The 20,651-nt window shown below is 50.1% G+C and overlaps 1 protein-coding gene across 5 annotated transcripts; it reads left to right on the top strand.

Moving 5' to 3' along the window:
• Positions 1–2,638: 2,638 nt before the first annotated feature.
• Positions 2,639–20,584, top strand: ptbp1b (polypyrimidine tract binding protein 1b). Of its 5 annotated transcripts, none has more exons than XM_086223637.1 (16): positions 2,639–2,726; positions 5,825–5,855; positions 6,578–6,701; positions 7,846–7,906; positions 7,980–8,152; positions 8,429–8,575; positions 8,728–8,856; positions 9,027–9,137; positions 9,232–9,409; positions 9,536–9,610; positions 9,836–9,978; positions 11,251–11,284; positions 12,838–12,930; positions 12,999–13,215; positions 13,330–13,407; positions 17,994–20,582. In XM_086223637.1, the coding sequence occupies exons 3-16, from the start codon at positions 6,693–6,695 to the stop codon at positions 18,124–18,126; spliced, it is 1,581 nt and encodes a 526-aa protein (XP_086079763.1). In that variant the 5' UTR covers positions 2,639–2,726; positions 5,825–5,855; positions 6,578–6,692; the 3' UTR covers positions 18,127–20,582. The 5 variants fall into 5 exon arrangements, with proteins under 5 accessions (XP_086079763.1, XP_086079761.1, XP_086079760.1 ...); XM_086223636.1 differs by having other exon boundaries at positions 2,699–2,791; XM_086223635.1 differs by lacking the exon at positions 6,578–6,701 and having other exon boundaries at positions 2,671–2,726; positions 9,854–9,978; positions 17,994–20,584.
• Positions 20,585–20,651: the final 67 nt, after the last annotated feature.

Raw genomic sequence — 20,651 nt, 5'->3', positions numbered from 1 at the left:
GTCAGGATGATCTTCAACTCCCACCTCTGGCAGAGCTTTGACCGCATCCCGGTGGGCGGTGGGGGACATTGAGTCCAAATGGACCAAATCATATTTAGATAAATTATCTATATTATCTACATGTGTATATGGTGAGGTGATGTATGTGTGTATACATACATCATCTATGTATAGATGATGTATGTATACACACATACATCATCTATACATAGTGTGTGTGTGTGTATGTGTGTGTGTGTGTATGTGTGTGTGTGTATGTGTGTGTGTGTGTGTGTGTGTGTGTGTGTGTTTGTGTGTGCGCGCGCTCACTTGGTTCTTGTTACTTTCTCTGGTATAAACACCAAACTGAACAGGACCTCTGGCTCTCATTGGGACCAAAGACCTTCTTGATCTCTGAATCCCTGGTTAAGTCAGAGTGAATTCTTGAACTGAGGTTAGGATCAGGATCAGGATCAGGATCAGGTCTTGGGTTAGGGTCAGGTTGGGCTGTCTGAAGTCAGTGGAATGTCCTCATAAGGATTGCTGGACAAATGTGTGTGAATTATTCATGTGTGAGCTGCTGGATCAGCTTCCAACACACAAAGTCAAAGAAATAATTCATCTGTGTTATAGGACACTGAGCCCAGCAGAGCAGGTGGCCTCCTGCAGCGATGCACCTGAACACTCGCAGGTTCCATCCCCGGCTGTGTGACACTGACAGGTCACTGATGTGAAGATGAGTGGACTGATAGCAGGACATGAGGAGGCTCTCATCAGGATGGGGGGGGGGGCGTCCATCTGTCAGAAATTACAGCACATTTTCTTGCGCAGTGTCACCTTTATTGTTTCCTTGGCACTTCCTGGAAACCCTCTGGTAACCAAGGTAACTGGTATACAGGGCCAAGCACGATGAACTGTGGGTAATTCCTTTAGTCTGGGTTTGTCTTATTGTTTTCTGTGTTATTGTTAATTCTTCTTCTTATTATTAGTCGTAGTAGGAGTATCAAACATGTCAGTGACTTTGTGGATGAGTGGATCTCCACAGGTTCTGAGCCACAGACTCACGTGTGCTGCTGGTCACTGCTAAGAACTGCAGCAGGTAAAGGCACCAGGCGCCCTCCACACGTGTCCCAGCCTCCACATGGCGTTTTCCTCCGGCTACCGTTCTCTGTGCTCACCTCACCATCACCAAAGCTCCTGGACACTGAAGTAGCCATGTCATGGTATTTACTTCCCTGTATCCAAACTAGCAGGCTTCACAAATGGTTATAAAACAGATGTAAGTTTTGCATCTCCTGTAGTGTTTTTGACATATTTTTTATGATTGTCTTTATAGTGATCTACATGCCAAGGGACGATGGACGTAAGTTAGCATTTCTGCTAACTCTTGCATGTTACTAAATGTTTTTATGCCGGAGTTCATTAACATGCGCTGTCAACTTCAAATAAAGACGCTCATCTATCCATTTAATGTTTTTGATTTGATTATGATTCTTATATTTCACTCAACCTGCTTTCACGTTTTAGCTTAGGTGCCATTGAACTAGTTCTCACCTGTAGCCCTAATTTATAATTGTTATTAAATATTAAACAATTAAAGTTTTGTACTGTTTTGATTTAAAGGCGCCTTAGCTATGTTCACATTGGTGGCTGTAGGACATGAACGTGTTTGCTGCTGCTGGGAAGTTCTGAGCTTATTCAGCTCCCTGAGACTGGTGCACACAGGGTACAAGAACAAGAACAATAATCATAATAATAATAATAATAGGGCGGCCCGGTGGAGCAGTGGTCCTCCCTGTGGCCCCCCAGCAAGAAGGTTGTGGGTGGAGCAGTGGTCCTCCCTGTGGCCCCCCAGCAAGAAGGTTGTGGGTGGAGCAGTGGTCCTCCCTGTGGCCCCCCAGCAAGAAGGTTGTGGGTGGAGCCCCGGCTGCAGCACGGGGTCTTTCTGGGTGAGTCTCCATGTTCTCCCTGTTCCTGCTGGGTTCTCTCTGGTACTCCAGCTTCCTCCACAGTCCAAAGACATCAAGAGGGACCAGGTTAATCCAGACTCTAAATTGACCGTAGGCGTGGCTGGGAGAGCCAATGGTTGTCTGTCTCTATGTGTTGGCCCTGCCATGGACTGGTGACCTGTCCAGGGGGAAGGCTGCTGGGATAGGCTCCACCCCCACCACCCTGAACAGGAGAAGAGGGAGAAGATGGAGGGATGGATGGATGATGGATGGAGGGATGGACGATGGATGACTGGATAGATGGATGGATGGAGGGATGCATGATAATCTTAATAATAATAATGGAGGTGACATCATGGGTGTTTCAGGGGCGGGGCCAAGACGATAAGGAACGACGACAATGAGCCTCACCTATAAATGTTGACGGTTCATTAGTGGTGTAAACAGACCCAGTTACCTGTTTAGTGTGCTGTCAGGAGTGGTTCGTTACCGGGCGCCAGCTGCGGTCGGGACAACGCCCACCGGCTCGCAGTCAAACGTGTGTCAGCTTTTTGTGTACCGAGACGCGCATCTTCTCGTGGAATCTTCGGTCGCTGGGTTCCGAGGTCTTTGTTGCTGCGCCTCTCCACCATCAGCCAATCAACAGCGCATCACACATCGACACGCCCACAATGTTTGCTTTTCGACCAATCAGCGAGCGCCTCCGGCCGGACGCCATTTTGTCAGGTTATAATAGGGCGCCGCTGGCCGCTGGCTGGAAACCTGTTGCTCCGCAGTTCCGTGTTGTGCAATGGACGGGTGAGTTCTTCATCTGTGTGCAGCGAGCTCACGTCCCGTTCTGGCCCTTTCACATGCATCTCACAGTAAGAACCGATTCATGTCCGCGACCGGGAGGGTCCTCGGAGCCGCGGCTGCCGGTGTTGTTGTTGTTAGCTTAGTTGTTTGGAAAGTTGTGTTCTCGGTGGCAGCAGGAAGCTAAGCTAGCTGAATTAGCCGTGTCGTCGGAGCGGGCCGAACCCCTCCGTGAAGTCCATAACCACACCATGGCCTCGTTTCCTCGGAACCCACAGTACCGCGCTACAGCAGGTGTTTGGAGCCGTGTGGGTTCGGTCCGATGAGCTAGTGAGCCCAGCGTCCGCGTGACGAAGTTCTGCCCGCTCAGCCGCGATGCGGTTCTACCAGCGAAAGTACCTGTTGGTACCTCTCCGCCGCCACGGAGCGTGACGTCACGCGTTGTGTGTTCCCGGGTTGAAGAGCGATCACAACGGAAGAGTTTAAAGTTAAAATCCTGATTCGAAGGAGCCGGATCTGTCGAGGATCTGGAGGAGATTCTCAGAGTGGTAGTTTTACTACGGAGTTTCTGCGCGAGGGCAAACGGAAGTAACGCCGATTACATGTCATGTCGGAGCTGGACGGGAGACGTGTGCGTGAAGAGATTATATTTCAGCGGGCTCAGCGGGAGGCAGATTTCATAGCGATAGAATCTGGTATCGAATATTCTTGGCGGACCTGAGCTAAATAGTCTTTGAAGGCTGTGAAACACCGAATCGTCCCCCGGTAAATCGCTGCATCCTCGGAGCTCTATGAACATCCGGGGTCTGTCCTCTCTGGCTGCCATGGCGACAGATTCTGCCTCGTGAAGTTGGAAAGTTTCTGGAATCAATGATGAAATAAGTGCTGCTTTTGGGGCTCAGATATGGTGAACGTGAGGTTTTACAATGGAGTCTGGGACCTCTGGGGTCTTTCAGGGACCCCCACGGACCCACAGGCCTCTGCCAAGGGAGAAGCCGTTCCTTTCCCTGAGTCTCTGAGTCTGAGTAGCATGATGGAGGAGGAGCAGAGGCTTTAGAGGTGGAGGAGGAGGAGCCCAGGGCGTGGAGGAGAAGGAGCAGAGGGTGTGGTGGAGGAGGAGCACAGGGTTGTGTAGGAGGAGGTGCCCAGGGTGTGGAGGAGGAGGAGCCGAGGGCGTGGAGGAGGAGGAACAGAGGGTGTGCTGGAGGAGGAGCACAGGGCGTGGAGGAGGAGGAGCACAGGGCGTGGAGGAGGAGGAGCACAGGGTGTGGAGGAGGAGGAGCCCAGGGTGTGGAGGAGGAGGAGGAGGAGCCCAGGGCGTGGAGGAGGAGCCCAGGGTGTGGAGGACGAGGAGCACAGGGCGTGGAGGACGAGGAGCACAGGGCGCGGAGGAGAAGGAGCACAGGGCGCGGAGGAGAAGGAGCACAGGAGGAGGAGGAGGAGCACAGGGCGTGGAGGAGGAGGAGGAGGAGCACAGGGCGTGGAGGAGGAGGAGGAGCACAGGGCGTGGAGGAGGAGGAGCCGAGGGCGTGGAGGAGGAGGTGCCCAGGGTGTGGAGGAGGAGGAGCCGAGGGCGTGGAGGAGGAGGAGCACAGGGCGTGGAGGAGGAGCACAGGGCCTGGAGGAGGAGGAGCACAGTGCGTGGAGGAGGAGGAGCACAGGGCGTGGAGGAGGAGGAACACAGGGCGTGGAGGAGGAGGAGCACAGGGCGTGGAGGAGGAGGAGCACAGGGTGTGGAGGAGGAGGAGGAGCACAGGGTGTGGAGGAGGAGGAGGAGCCCAGGGCGTGGAGGAGGAGCCCAGGGCGTGGAGGAGGAGCCCAGGGTGTGGAGGAGGAGGAGGAGCCCAGGGTGTGGAGGAGGAGGAGGAGCCCAGGGCGCGGAGGACGAGGAGCCCAGGGCGCGGAGGAGGAGGAGCCCAGGGCGCGGAGGAGGAGGAGCCCAGGGCGCGGAGGAGGAGGAGCACAGGGCGTGGAGGAGGAGGAGGAGCACAGGGCGTGGAGGAGGAGGAGGAGCACAGGGCGTGGAGGAGGAGGAGGAGCCGAGGGCGTGCTGGAGGAGGAGCAGAGGGTGTGGAGGAGGAGGAGGAGGAGCAGAGGGCGTGGAGGAGAAGGAGCACATGGCGTGGTGGAGGAGGAGGAGGTGCCTGGCTGACGTCACTGGGGCTGAATGCTGGTGATTGGTCGTCTGTGCCGGGGATGGACGCTCCTGCTGGGACCAGACAGTCCAGGATTTTCTGGAGGTTGTTGATGTCCAGGTTGATGAAGGCAGGTGGTCGTCACTGACAATATCAACAATTGATTATTGATCAGAGAGGAGGCGCATCAGGCTTCTCTGGAAGTTGGGGGCCTTTGACTGGACTGACAGGCAGTCTCAGCAGTGGTGTTCCTGTGCTGGATTGCTCACGCCTGCCCTGGGGGTCCCTCCAGCTGCCTCTCATCTGCAGCCTGACCAGTGGGTTTTTCTTCCTGGCGTGGCGTCAAGCAGGTCACCTTCACGCTCGTGGCGACCGTCTGGTCAGGAGACTCTGGAGCTGTGTCTTGTGTGTTTTGGCACCAAGTGAGAGAGGAGAGTGTCAACAGACTGCAGAGCCCTGATCCAGCATCTTCAGATAACCAGATGTTAATGTGATGGAGAACCTGAGTTGAGTTCTGCTCATGTCAGGGCTGGTGTCATGTGATCAGATGACTGTGACATCATCAGTCTATCACCAACTTATGGTGTTGAGGTTGACCCGTTAGACAAAGGGCCATGTTCATGTGTTCCATTGTGAGCATGTGAGAGAGTACTGGGAACTGTGGGAACCATCAACATGATTGAGTGATGGTGAAGCGGCTGCATCGTGGTGGGAGGAGCTTCTAACACCTGTTGGTTGGCATGGGCAGATCCCTGGACTGGACAAACAGGAAATGAGGTTTTGTTTGAATATTAGCAGTGAGGCTAATGATCTCAGCTAGCTAATTGTGTTGAACTGTTGGCGGTCTGTGACCACACAGCGGGTGATGGTACGGGTCCCCCTGGCTCCGCACCCTCCGGTTCTCAGGTTTTTCAGTTTGACTGTTAATTTTCCCTGCTCCTCTAACATGGTTGTCTTCTCTTCCTGCAGTGTCCAGCACGATATAACAGTCGGTACGAAGGTAGGTGACACACACACACACACAAAACACCACTGGTGTGTTTGCTGCTGCTCCAACTATTACATTCATGTCAGGACGCTGCTGCAGCCATCTGGGAACGATTCCAGGATTTGGCGTGCTTAGTGGCGAACATTTCTCTGGCAGGAAGCTGGTCACTCTGCTGTGGCTGTTGAAGGAGAATCTCTTGTTGAGCTCTGCTCAGGATTCAGTCAGTGGCTACATTGTCCCTATTGATGAGTTGGGTGGACGGAGGGTGTGATCGTCGCTCGTGGACTCGCAGGACGCGTCAAACCTTTCGAATGTTTGCGGTCAGAAGCTGATTTCGTCATTGACACAATCAATCAAGCTAAACGGAAACATGAGTGACGCAGGAGCTGATGGCTCAAACCTCGACTGTCCACATTCAGGTGTGTGGCGCCACCTACTGATCTGGAGCCGCATATTTCATCCTTCCTTTATCATTTCTCTGGAGTAAGGATGGCATGATGGTTTGTCAGGTCTGTCGCCATGACGACAAACCAACAATGAAAATTCTTTTATTTTATGGAGTTCTGATCAGAGTGAAGTCAGGAAGATTGACATGGTGTAACAGAAAAAAGCAGCTCTTAAGTGTGTGTGTGTGTGTGCGTGTGTATACACACACACACACACACGACTTTGTGTGTGAGTGGATACTGTGTGATGTTCCTAACTGGGTTCTCTCACTCAATGTTGGTATCTAGATTGTCTGGCGAGTGTTTCCTCCTGCAGCCTGGAACGTCGGTCGTCTTCTTCTCCTGATGTTGGTGGCAGAATAGAAACGACGTTTCCCCTCTGCTGCTGTTTTCACTGCTATTAATGATGGAGGTAATAATCAATCGCCACGCCCACCCCACCCCCAACCCCCCGTGGTTCACCTGTACGTGCAGCTCAGCTCTATCAGTCTGATGACCAGAACGCGCCTGTACCTTTGCAGCCAGCATATGTGCGGTGGTCACATGACCGTCAGTGTGCAGGGGCAGCTGGCTGCTGGCAGGCAGCTCAAGTTCCTGCCCCCCCTTTGGTGGAGCTTCAGTAACAGGATCTGAGCTGCTTTGTTCAGGGGGAGCAGACGTTGGCCGAGACCCACCCCAGCTCCTCCCCCTCCTCCCTCTCCTCCCCCCTCCTGAATGTGGATGATCCCAACATTGATGTCCCACTCCAGGAGTTCACCAACTCTGCTGTCGTCTGAACTTGCTTTTGTCAGGTTTGGTCAGCAGGTCTGGCGACCCTACAGGAAACGCTACTGACATCTAGTGGCAGCGCTGATCAGTCACATCGTTGCAATTTTGCTTCCGTTGCTCTGGAAAGGTTCTGTTTTCTTCTGACCCTCAAATGTTTCCATTTAGAACCGAGTTGTGAGGAAGTGACTTTCAGCAGCAGAACATTTCTAATGACCGCCAGGGAGACTCCAGCTTCTGAAACTCTGTGTGTTCAGACCAAATGTTTGAGGAGATCAAACTTAATGTGAATGCATACATTTCTCAATATTAATTTGCATACGTTGAACGTTTTCATCTTCGGTGAGCTGAACTGTTGTTGATCAGAACTCCTAACAGGTGTTAGCTTGTCGCCATGGCGACAGACCTGACAAATCATGAATTCATGATATTGTTTTGATCTGATTATTACCCCGCCATCCGGGAGGAGCTTTGGAGTAGAGCCGCTGCTCCTTCACATGGGGAGGAGTCAGGTGAGGTGGCTCGGGCATCTTGTCAAACCCTGGATAAGTGGAAGAAGATGGATATTAAAAGTGAATCCCACTGTGGTGTGAGCTGGCAGCAGCCTCGCGTCTACCGTGTACCTGCTGGACGTGGAGGCGCCAGGTGAAAGTACTGTACCTGCAGCTGAACTTTCAGCTTTGTGTTGTCTGAGCACACCGTGACAGAGGCGGCTGTTAGCTGCTCTGCTGCTGCATGGACATAAAGTTTGCTTTGAACAGGTAAACGAGGTGATGTGATGTGTCTTCCAGAGAGGATCTGATGAGCTGTTCTCCAGCGTCTCCAGCGGCCCGTATATCATGAGCACCACAGGTCCGTCTCTTCGTCTGGATCAAAACCTTTATTGTACACAGGCTTCATGACGCTGCTTTTGTTTCCCTTGCAGCCAATGGCAATGACAGCAAGAAGTTCAAAGGTGACATAAGAGGTCCTGGGACGCCTTCCAGGGTCATTCATGTCCGCAAGCTCCCCAATGATGTCACAGAGGCAGAGGTCATCAGCCTTGGCCTGCCCTTTGGAGACGTCACCAACCTGCTGATGCTTAAAGCCAAGAACCAGGTGATAACCAGACGCTGTCACGTTCCAGGTTTTACACAGTTGGTCATTTAGCCCAGGAGTCATCCAGGGTCTGAGGTTTGGTCACAGTCAATCAGCTGATCAGGGATGGTGCCACCTGACTGTGTTTGTTGATTGGAATCTTTCAACTGCTCCAGCAGCTGACCATGTTCAGTACCTTCTCAAGACGTCGACCACACGTGACACTAAGAAATGGTGGCTGTTATAAGATGCAAATGCTTATCCCTCCTCCGCCCTTGCTCCGCCTCTTCCTTCCAGGCCTTCTTGGAGATGAACTCGGAGCAAGCAGCTCAGAACGTGGTGGGTTACTACTCCACCATGATGCCTTTCATCAGGAACCAACCCGTCTACGTTCAGTTCTCCAACCACAAGGAGCTGAAGACGGACCACTCTCCCAACCAGGAGGTAACTGCTGCTGCTGCTGGCAACTTTTAGCATCTGCAAGCTTGCACACGGAGACCAGCCTCTGTTAGTGGCTGTTGACATGAATACACAAAAAGTCATAGACACAGAGCAAGAGGGAGACTTTGATCCGATCCCTCTTGGCCCCTCCCCAGAGAGCCCAGGCCGCTCTCCGTGCCCTCAGTGGGTCCCATGTGGACCCGTCCGTGGCAGCACCAAGCGCAGTGCTGCGGGTGGTGGTGGAGAACCTGATGTACCCCGTCAGCCTGGACGCCCTCTGTCAGGTACCTTTTCTCATTTTTAGGAGTTTTCCTCTTTGGACTGACAGAATAATGATTTGTGGTCAGGAAATTGGAATTAGAGTCGTTTCAGTTGGACTGTCTCGTCTGTGGTGGCTTGTGTGTGCTTGCCAATCCTGATCACCACCATTCTTTGCTGTGAATGTTGTCTTCAGATCTTCTCCAAGTTTGGCACGGTGTTGAGGATCATTGTCTTCACCAAGAACAGCCAGTTCCAGGCTCTCCTGCAGTATCCTGACGGAGCATCTGCACAGGCAGCGAAACTGGTGACCAGGCGACATGCAGCTATGCCTCTGATCGGCGGCGGCGGTGTGGTCTGTCTGACACACGGGTGACATCATCTTTGTGCTGCTGTTTCAGTCTCTGGATGGGCAGAACATCTACAACTGCTGCTGCACTTTGAGGATCAGCTTCTCCAAACTGACCAGCCTCAACGTAAAGTACAACAACGAGAAGAGCCGTGACTTCACCAGACCCGACCTGCCCAGCGGAGACAGCCAGCCTGTCATGGAGCACCCGGCCATGGCCACTGCCTTCAGTAAGATGTCACGTACCAGGCCGGAACCTCAGCATGTCCGGCAGCATGAAGCGAGTTAATAAAACAGGTTTTTGAGAATGTTCAAATGTTCCTCGTAAGACTTGGCTGTGTCTCACCTGTCTGCAGCTCCAGGTATCATCTCAGCGGCGCCATACACCGCCACTCACGCCTTCCCACCGACCTTCACCATCCAGCCGGCAGGTGATCATGACACGTCAGCTTCATTTCAAAAGAAGAGCAGGCTGATATCATAGAGCACATGATCAGATTGGTCATCGATTGTGTTCAAGAGTGATTTGAGCCTTTGGGGTGTGACAGTGGCGTGGTCATGTGACCAGTGTCTGAGAATGAGCGGAGCTGCTCAGGTGTTGCTCAGGCACCTCCTTCCATCCATACAAAATTTTTCACTTGTCTCACCTCTCCCAGTATCCTCCCCCTATCCAGGGTTGACGGTCCCTGCTCTGCCTGGCACCCTGGCCTCGCTGTCCCTCCCCGGGGCCACCAGGCTTGGATTCCCCCCGATCCCTGCTGGACACTGTGTGGTCCTGGTCAGCAACCTTAACCCTGAGGTGAGCCGGTAGCCATGGTGGCATCACTGAGACGCGCACGCCAGGTCCTGTTGCATTGCACACAGGATCAACATGTAACACTTGCGTGATGCAGTAACATCCATACTGCAATATTTCATGATATTACTTTCGAATACATGGGACTGAATAATTAATTGAAAAGTTTTGATCCAATGTGTCTGCTGAGTTCTCCCTATTATGGGATGTCCATGTTCTCAGAGCACTCAGTTTCCTGGTTGGACTTCAGCGCTATTTGGATATTTTCAGCAAATGATGTAGAATTCTGTAAGATATTGCGATAAAATTGTACCATGATGATTACTGTGAGGTGCTTGCTGCTTCTTGGCCCTGTTTCTGTTTGGTCTGAAATGATCTATACTGGTTAGGTAAAGCTGTGAAACCTAATGACCAAATAAAAAAATGATCCCTCGTCAACCAAGGAAGAAGCATCAAGTTCAGTACTCGTGTGTCCAGGTGGAATTTACTGTCTAACCACTTTCTCCTTCTCTTGATGCAGACAAGTTAGACTTTTATTTGAGCAGGTGAGAGGCGTGGCCCAGACATCGGCATTCAAAACCCGACGTGAAGTCATGATTCCAGAATATCAAACCGGTGTGAGCGTTAGAGGAACCCAGGTGTTCCTGTTCAGTTTCCTGGTCGAACGTCTGTGTTCGAATGAGCTGAGCAGCAATGTCCAAGTACACGATCAGGTGGAAATACTCGTTTAACTGTTCTGCATATCATGAGTCCAGTCACATGACCAACCTGCTCTAACAGTGTTCCAGTTTCTCCTCCTCTAGAAACAGACATGAAATGTCAGTTTAACGTTGTCCCTTTATGACTCCTGTTTTAATGCCTTCATATTAAAACTAGTCTCTCTGTCTCTCTCTCTGTCTGTCTCTGTCTTTCTGTCTGTCTCTCTCTCTTCCTGTCTCTCTCTGTCTCTCTCTCTTCCTGTCTCTCTCTCTCTCTGTCTCTCTCTCTTCCTGTCTCTCTCTGTCTGTCTCTCTTCCTGTCTCTCTCTCTGTCTGTCTCTCTCTCTCTCTCCCCCTCTCTCTCACTCACCCACTTGTCAGTCATATAAATTTGTCTCCCATACCCCCCCAAAAAAGGTAATTAACCTTCTGATTGACCCCTCACCTGTCTGTCTCTCTTGTTTTTGTTTTTTTTTATTACTCCGTTGCCATGGAAACACCTCGGACCCTCCACCTGTCCTGCCCTCCCACCTTTACCTGTCCTGTCCCTCCGCTGCCCTCTCTGCCGTCTCTAAAGAGAGTTACGCCCCACTGCCTCTTTATTCTCTTCGGTATGTGTCACCAGCTTCTTATTTTGAAGGACCAGTCAGCTGGTTGCTCTGATTTTACGTTTCCTCTCCAGTCAAAATGAGTGTTTGCTTTTGTTTTTCTGTCACATTTGAGTGTTGATTTGAGTTTATTCACAGTATCTGCAGCTCGTTCCTCTGTTGCTATGTGATCAGCTGATCAAGTGTTCACCTTCCTGCCAGAGCTGATGGTACCTGTATTTGGAGGCGGAGACACCTGCAGATCCTGCTTTGCTGTCTCGTTTCTGTTCATAAATTCCCCCACCTGACATTCCTGCCTCGGCCCTTCGTTGTTGAAGCTCTTAGTGATGGATACGGAAGATGAAGCTGTCAGCAAAACCTGGATGGTCAAACATTTCAGAGACTTTGTCAGCATGATTGAACATGTCAACGATCAGATGCTGTAGTTGAGAGCAGGATCAAGGCCGGTGTGCTGTGTCTGAGTGGGCAAGTCGGATTGGTCTGATCATCAAAGCATTAGTTTTTAATTAATTTTGCTCATTTATCCTTATTGTCATTTGTGAAATAGGCTCACATTTTTCCACATCAGACAGCAGAGCTGAAACAAAACCAATAATTAACAAATTTTTAGGTGAAACTAAAACTAGCTGACAGTGGGCCTCCCTACCTCTCCTCACCTGCCCAAGTTAATGGGGGTTGGCATGTTTGTTTACATCCTGAGGCTTGTCAGCTGGTGACAGACGCCCCTGGCCGGTGTGCACGTCATCTTTCTTAACTTCTGACACCAGAGTGGAAACTTTCTGGTTGTCTCACTTTAGATTTATTAAGTGGAACAATCATGAACAGTGGCAGTACAGTGAGTGGGATGTTCTGTAGTCTAATGGAGATCAACTTTGCTTCAAGCCCCACCCCTACCCATACTGCTTGTGCATGTGACTTGTGGTACCTGTGTTGCCACAGTGATTTAACGCCACTGCGAAGCCTCGATTGAGATTGCAGTTGATTCTCTTAACTATTTGGCGCTGCCCCTCAAGTCCATTTTGGCTTAATGTCTGCTTCAGTTTGGCTGCTGGTACTGTGGCGCTCCATCTCCTCCTCCACTGTTGAAGCTGCATTTATTGTGTTCTCATCTCTGTCCAGGTTTTGAGTTTGCATGTTGGGGTTCTATGTTTGCATATCCTCAGTGCTGAATCAGCTGCTCTTGGTTTTTTAGTCAACACTCCCATGATTCATAGCTCCTACACGGTGAAATCTGCCATTTTATTTTTCTCCTACCCCTGCCCTTAATTTCCTTGCTCATATTTCCTGTGAATAAGCACTCAAGAATTCCTGCCTTGTAAATTTAACTATAAATTTTTTTAGTTGCCAACATCTGACGGCACTAATACTCCTCCCTCTGTCTCCACAGTGACAATGCATTTATGTCCAGCATTCAGGTTTCTTCCACAGTAGTTTGACCATAAGACCAAGGGTCAGCGGCTCGGCCAGCTGCAGTTGGATGATGTAATGATGTTTGAAGGACATCCTGTAGATGTGTAACCATGATTTTAACATTGTGGTACTGCCTGTGTGTTAAGGTGTTTATGGTGACGTTACAAGAGTCAAGATTCTGTTCAACAAGAAGGAGAATGCTCTGGTTCAGATGTCCGACAGCACACAGGCCCAGCTAGGTAATGCTCGCACATGCTCAGCTCACTTGTCTGTTGTCAGAATTTTCAGCCATGTCTCTGCCTTGCAGCCATGAGTCACCTTAACGGCCAGAGGTTGCATGGCAAGCCTCTGCGCATCACACTGTCCAAACACATCAGCGTCCAGCTTCCCCGCGAAGGCCATGAGGACCAGGGCCTGACCAAAGACTACAGCAACTCGCCCCTGCACCGCTTCAAGAAGCCTGGCTCCAAAAACTACTCCAACATCTTCCCCCCGTCTGCCACCCTTCACCTGTCCAACATCCCGTGAGTCCTTCATTGTCCCTGCAGCGGTGGCACCATAGAACCATCCAAAGTTTCATCTGCATCAGTAGAGGAAGCGTCTGCAGGTCCGAGGTGACGGTGTGTTTGTTTTTGCAGTCCCTCTGTGGTTGAGGACGACCTGAAGATGCTGTTTTCCAGCTCTGGAGCCCTTGTGAAGGCCTTCAAGTTCTTCCAGTAAGTCTCTTCTCACCCAGTCAAGTCCATCTCCTCCCTAACCCCTAAGACCCTCATCCTCGCCATGAAGCCCAACTCCTTTTCCTGAGGTCGTTGTCTTTGTCCTGAAGCACTCAACTATGCCCTGAAGCAGAGGTGCGTACACTAACCCAAAACCTTAGTCTGAAAACCTAGTAATAGTCCTAATGTTTGTAACCTGGTGCTGAAACATCATCCCGATCCAGAAGCCCTTTCCTGTGCCTTTTTAGTTTTTTCTTAGCCCTCTACATTAAGTTTGCCCCTGTACAATGTCCAGCTTTACCCTTTTCCTTATGGCTCTGTCCTTGTCCTGAAAATCCTTTTTTCTTGAGGTCCCTGTACTCCCCCAGTCTGAAGCTGTCCTCCATGACCCCCACCCTTGTGGTGAGGCATACATCTGTGCCTTCTCCCTTGCTGTGAAGTGTCTGTTTTTGCCATTAGGTCCTTGTGGTTCGTTCTTCTCTGAAACCCCACAAGCCTTTGTCCTTGACCCAGACCAGTTGCCTGGTGAGACCCTCTGTCCACTTTTAGACCCCCCCTCCTATTTAGAACTAGCATGAGAGGGTGGAGTACTTGCCTTTACAGACAAGCTCCTTTAGATAATCGGCTAACAAAATTTGATGCCTCACATGACACATCCAGTCACAAGAATGGTGCTCCACCTCCAGCTGTGTTTATCAGGGCCTGAGCCCAAAGGAACTCGGGGGCGAAGACCCTATTAAGTTTGCTCGACACACTCTAAACACGAACACTAAAATTGACCCCCTAAACACGCTCGAAAACTCACCAAATTACGCACACACATCCGGTCTGGTGGAGAAATCAATAATCCCCAAAAAAGATTTTGAAAAACTCAATAGCGCCACCTAGGGAGGCAAAAATGCTTTGCTGCCTACAAATGGCCCTAGGAATGTTGTACACACATGGGACCAACACCGATTTATTCGTCTTATCAAGACATATTCTGACACCCCTAACCTAAAACCAACAGGAAGTCCATAAAATTGTCAAAACTGTCAAAATGCAGTTTCTTTCTCGGTAAGATCTCGAGAAGGCAATCCATGCTTTCATTAGCTCGAGACTGGACGACTGTCATGCTCTCCACGTTGGCCTCAGCCAGACTTCAATTTCACATCTCCAACTTGTGCAAAACGCTGCTGCCCGATTTTTTAACAGACACGTCCAGACGTGAGCACACTACCCCTGTGCTGTCGTCACTCCACTGGCTTCCAGTTCGTTTTAGAATTGATTTTAAACTTCTATTGTTTGTTTTTTAAGGCCATCAACAGCCTGGCTCCCGCCAACTTATCCAAGATTTTAACAATCCCTGATCATGCGTTTCTCAGGTCAGCTTCTGTTAGAAGTCCCCAGGACGAGATATAAACAGTGGGGTGGGTCGATCTTTTTCTGTTGCTGCTGCCAGACTGTGCAACAAACTGCCCCCTGACATTCACACCACTACTGACCTCTGCCTTTTTTTATCCGTTGAAAACCCACTTTTTTAGATTGGCATCCGATTCCGACTAGGGCAGTCTTGTTAGGGCCTGAGCCCGAAGGTACTTTGGGGCGTAGACCCTATTGTGTTTGCTCAGCACACTCACACAGAAAAAGCTCCAAAACCCCCACTGAACTACACGGGCTGGTCACGGGGCGGGAGAGGGGGAGAGGTCTAACATTGGTTTCAATGTGTCAAGTCAAGTCAATTTTATTTCTATAGCGCCAAATCACAACAAAAGTTATCTCATGACACTCTACAGGTAGAGCAGGTCTAGCACCTCCCTCCTTCAATGAACCTCCACCCAACAATTCTCCATCAGCAGCACATCCTGCAACAGCAGCGACGAAAACCTTCCTTATAACAGGCAGGAACGTCGAGCAGATCCAGGATCAGTGGGCCTTCTGCTTTGACCGGTTGGGGGAAAGAGAGCAGGAGAGAGACAGAGACATGGGACAATGGGGGGCAAAGAGAGAATCTGTTTTGGTAGGAATTGTTTCTTTCTTCACTTCAACCCTTAATTTGACCCCTTAAACACGCTCAACTCACCAATATGGGCACACACATCGGCGCCGGTGAAAAATTCCATATTCTGAAAACAAACAAAAAAAACCTGGAAAACTCAATAGTGCCACCTACAGACAAAAAAAAACACGTTTAGCCCCATAACTGTCCCTAGGAATGTCCTACGGACACGGGACCAACACCGTTGGATTCGTCTCGTCGACACCAAAAAAAAAAAAAAAACCCATACGCTGACACCCCTGGCCTAACTCCAACCGGATGTCCACAATTTGGACACAAGGTCCAATTTTGGCTCACAATCGCACTCCCCGAACAAAATCTGTCTCCTCCTAGGGTGTTAAGGGTAACTCTTCCAAAATTTACTACATGACTCAGGACACGTTGAGGATCAAAAGTTGTTAAAAAAATGTATATAGCGTTAACGGCTTCCATTTTATAAGCCCTCAAAGTTGGGGCACTTTCTCCACTTATAATGGGAGTCAATGGGGAGCCTGTCTCTCTCCAAGTACATACTCTCCAACAATCACTTCTCACATCTAAAGTACAACTCCCACAGCTTCAAAAAATACGTCACTGGATTCCTGACAAAAATCCCTTCACAAATATGGTATTACATTCCACTTTTAACCAAGACATGGGGACTTATTAGGCTTTCAAACACAACAAATGTCTACATCCTCCTCTCTCTCCACTCTGACACAGAGAGCAGTGGGGGAGGGGTTCTTAAAGGGCCAGCTCTCAGCTCTGCTCTCTCTCTAGCACAGATCAGAGACAGAGCAGTGGGGAGGGGTTCTTAAAGGGCCAGCTCTCAGCTCTGCTCTCACTCTAGCACAGATCAGAGACAGAGCAGTGGGGAGGGGTTCTTAAAGGGCCAGCTCTCAGCTCTGCTCTCACTCTCTGATCAGAGACAGAGCAGTGGGGGAGGGGTTCTTAAAGGGCCAGCTCTCAGCTCTGCTCTCACTCTAGCACAGATCAGAGACAGAGCAGTGGGGAGGGGTTCTTAAAGGGCCAGCTCTCAGCTCTGCTCTCACTCTAGCACAGATCAAAGACAGAGCAGTGGGGGAGGGGTTCTTAAAGGGCCAGCTCTCAGCTCTGCTCTCACTCTAGCACAGATCAAAGACAGAGCAGTGGGGGAGGGGTTCTTAAAGGGCCAGCTCTCAGCTCTGCTCTCACTCTAGCACAGATCAGAGACAGAGCAGTGGGGAGGGGTTCTTAAAGGGCCAGCTCTCAGCTCTGCTCTCACTCTAGCACAGATCAAAGACAGAGCAGTGGGGAGGGGTTCTTAAAGGGCCAGCTCTCAGCTCTGCTGTCACTCTAGCACAGATCAGAGACAGAGCAGTGGGGGAGGGGTTCTTAAAGGGCCAGCTCTCAGCTCTGCTCTCCACTCTAGCACAGATCAAAGAGCAGTGGGGGAGGGGTTCTTAAAGGGCCAGCTCTCAGCTCTGCTCTCCACTCTAGCACAGATCAAAGAGCAGTGGGGGAGGGGTTCTTAAAGGGCCAGCTCTCGGCTCTGCTCTCACTCTAGCACAGATCAAAGACAGAGCAGTGGGGGAGGGGTTCTTAAAGGGCCAGCTCTCAGCTCTGCTCTCCACTCTAGCACAGATCAAAGAGCAGTGGGGGAGGGGTTCTTAAAGGGCCAGCTCTCAGCTCTGCTCTCACTCTAGCACAGATCAAAGACAGAGCAGTGGGGGAGGGGTTCTTAAAGGGCCAGCTCTCAGCTCTGCTCTCACTCTAGCACAGATCAAAGAGCAGTGGGGGAGGGGTTCTTAAAGGGCCAGCTCTCAGCTCTGCTCTCTCTCTAGCACAGATCAAAGACAGAGCAGTGGGGGAGGGGTTCTTAAAGGGCCAGCTCTCAGCTCTGCTCTCACGCTTGGCCTCACACTCAGGCTTCTACCTCCTCAACTTCAAGGCCTACCGTTGTCATACCGTTGGATTCGGGATGACTCCTGTCACCCAGCTGTGGGCGCGGGGAGGCTCAGGCCCTAACAACGCTGGTTGCGGCTTTAATTCTACTTGCGTTTGTTGGCGCTTGTTGCTCCCCCAGACACCATGTTCTACCGCTGTCATCAACTACAGGAATCAAGCCTGAGCCACATGACTGCTGGGGGCAGTGTAGTAGTTAGGTATTTCTGAATTGTTGATGCCTTTTCAATTTTTCATAGTGGTTTTGGTTTTGTGGGGGTTCCAGATGTAGCTGTAGGACCCAGCTCTTGAGCTCAGGAGATGCAGGTGGTCTCACAAGGCTACCAAAACCCAAATCTTCCGTCTTTGCCTCATAAATCCTCTCCTTGCTGGCCCTGGTCTGAAGCTTTGACCCCTGCCCTACTGCCTCCTGGTGTCCTGGTCCTGGACCAAAAAGGTTCTGGCTTTGCTCCAGAAGTTTTCGCTCTTGCCCTTGACCATCAGTGACATCTCCTCCTGGTTTCGCCAGACCAGCTTCCTGTCTGCAGCAAAGCTTTTGTTCATATCATCTTCCTGTCCCAAACGTCTGTTGCTGTGTCTCCCGCTACCTGGTGTCTTAAGAACCTCTTCTTCATCTCTTCTCCAGGAAGGACCATAAGATGGCTCTGATCCAGATGGGCTCAGTGGAAGAGGCCATTGAGTCGCTCATCGAGTTCCACAATCATGACCTGGGAGAGAACCACCACCTGCGGGTCTCCTTCTCCAAGTCTTCCATCTGAGCCTCCGACTCCCTTGTCTGAATCCTCCGCTATCCTCCCTGAGTGGAAGCCAACACACTCCGATCATTCCAAGATGTCTCCAGAAACCACCGAAGTCTGGCGTTAAATTATTGAACTGTTTTATTTGCCGTCAGAGAGGTTAAAGGTCACATTAAAGAAATAAGGGAGTTCAGAGATTAATCTCAGAATTCTTCAGTGAATCTGGGTTCAGAGAGTAGAAGAGGTACTGGATCCTAGAATGGATTCATCTGGTTAAAATTCTAAAATTTAGAATGCATGAAGTCAGAATTCTGACTCTTAATCTCAGATTCCCTTGTTATTCACTGCGGCCTTCATCTTCTAGTTCTTTTCCCCTTTTTGAAGAAACTTTTCTTGGGTGAAATATCGGTTCCCTTCAAGTTCTGGTTTATCTCGCCCAAATGTTAAGAATGGCCCTTGTTGATCCTGGCCCGGCGGCCTTCACACGACCCCTGTGCCTTATTCCTGAATGAGCAGGAATGACCTCAACTTGGATGTGTAAAACTTAATCTCCCATCATGCCTCTGCAATTGGCAAAGAGCAGGTTTACAGGTGTTAAAGGTTTACGGTCTGATGGATATATCTGTATTTATCGGTGTTTTCTGGTCTTTACGTTAGTTTAGCACTGCTGGTTACTGTAGCATCAAACATGTGAACTGGTTCTGTTTTAGCGGGTTTGCTGGGTCTAGATATGATTCCTCTCTATTCTTGTTTATTTCATGTATGCAATCCTGTTTTTATTCCAATCAAATATTGTAGCAATATTTTAATCATTCCTAAACTTTGTTGTGTGCTGGGTTTGGTGTCTGGGTGAGCGAGATGGTTCTCGGTGCTCCGTGGCCTTCTACAATCCACATATGAATGTTGTTTTGTTTCTGTCGTGTTCTGACCATGTGGGTGTGTCTTGTCTCCTGTTGCCTCTCTGAACGGTTTTATTTATAAGTTTGTAGTCCACTACAGCTGAAACCAAAAATGGCCTTCTACATGCAAACAAATCCGCCTCCTCAGGTTCTGGTCCAAAAGACTCAAACAAGGTGGTGAAGTGGTTCAAGCTTTGTGGTGTTTTCCTGTGGGAATGTTTTTATTTTGACCGCTTCACTGGATTTCAGGCAGCCGCTGGACTTGGCGGTGCATCTTCAGTCTCTCTTCCACAGCGGAGGGTTTGTGGAGTGCCTTCAAGATGTACTTCAGGCATTAATCCCTTTTGATTCTGGAGAGGAAACCTGCCGGCCGTCTGACGCCAGCAGCTCTGTGTCTTAGTGTTAGTACGACGACGTTCTAGCTGCGTGGTGATCACCTGACCATGCCAACAACCTCCACGGCCGCAGGCAGTTGTGGTGCATTCAAGATACCTCAGAGCTTTAGTGAAATGTTCCAGTACCCGTTGACTCTTCACATCAACCCTGACCTCTGTGGTTGTTGCCTAGCAACAACTCAGTCGTCTGATCAGTCTTTTACTGGCAGAAATGGAACTGAACTGGACCTGTCTACTTCTTGATTCGGGGGGCGTGAGGGACCTGGTCCTTGTGTGGGAGACCTGGGACCAATTGGACTTGGACTTCATGGACAATAAAAAGACACTGGCGCGTGGTCACGCGGCGGTCATCAGGAACGGAGCAAATGTAATGTTAAACGCTGTTGATGGGCAAATGGGAGGAGTCGTTATTTCAGCGAATGTTAGCATTGCTAATTGTTGGTGACAGGAGTGATGCTCCTCTCAAAGGCCACTGAACCAAGGACGTCAGTCTGGCATCAGTCACTCGGACGGTGAGAAAGATTGCGAGCTGCTGCAAGATCCTTTTATTGGTCGTTGATCATCAAATTGGTGAAAATATGAGTCGTTTGTGTCAGAACTATTTCACCAACCAGGAACTGGATTCACAGTGGAACCAGCCATCAGAAGCATCAGGCTACTGCATCGACCAGTAACAGCCTGATGTGACTGTTGCTGCAAAGCATGACTAACTGCCAACCAATCAGAACACAACAGGAAGTGTTCCAGCCTAAAGTGACTGAAGTGAAGTGAGATGTGATGATGACATAGCATGGCAATGGAAAGATTTTCTCCCAGGTGACTTGAATGCATCAGGTGGGGTCTGGGGCGGGGCTGGGACCAGAGGGAGGAGTGAAACTGTACATAGGTGTTTTATAACCACAGGTTGGTGTCTGAGAGCTGAGTGTTGGTTTTATATCTGATGAATCGTGTATATTTTGATCCGAGTGTGCGGCGCGTCTGAGCCTGCACTTCCTGTCACACCCAAGAAAAAACACGGATTAAATCACTTTTTATCTAAACTGGCCTCCAAGTTCATCTGTACCAGATGTAGACCAGCAGGTGGCAGCAGACAACAAAAACCTAAGCATCCAGATTCTAGCAGACTTTATTTGCAACCTAAATATTTTCTTGCAGTTTTGTCATTCCTTGCCTTTCATTCGCTGCTTTATTCCATTAAAAAAAAATCAAATTATAGCTTGGAAACTGATTAATATTCAATTAGGAAGGCAGC

The sequence above is a fragment of the Aulostomus chinensis genome, chromosome 14 (genome assembly GCF_037954235.1).
Source record: "Aulostomus chinensis isolate RoL2024-O1b breed Wild chromosome 14, RoL_Achi_v1.0, whole genome shotgun sequence".
Taxonomy (NCBI): Eukaryota; Metazoa; Chordata; class Actinopteri; order Syngnathiformes; family Aulostomidae; genus Aulostomus; species Aulostomus chinensis.
This window is presented reverse-complemented; position numbering and strand designations above follow the sequence as displayed.

Bases quoted from the DNA above. Each gene is read 5' to 3' on its own strand.
- ptbp1b (XM_086223634.1), top strand. The intron at 9,979-11,250 runs GTGAGCCGGTAG...CCGTCTCTAAAG, and splicing joins TCAGCAACCTTAACCCTGAG to AGAGTTACGCCCCACTGCCT. The intron at 13,408-17,993 runs GTAAGTCTCTTC...TCTCTTCTCCAG, and splicing joins AAGGCCTTCAAGTTCTTCCA to GAAGGACCATAAGATGGCTC.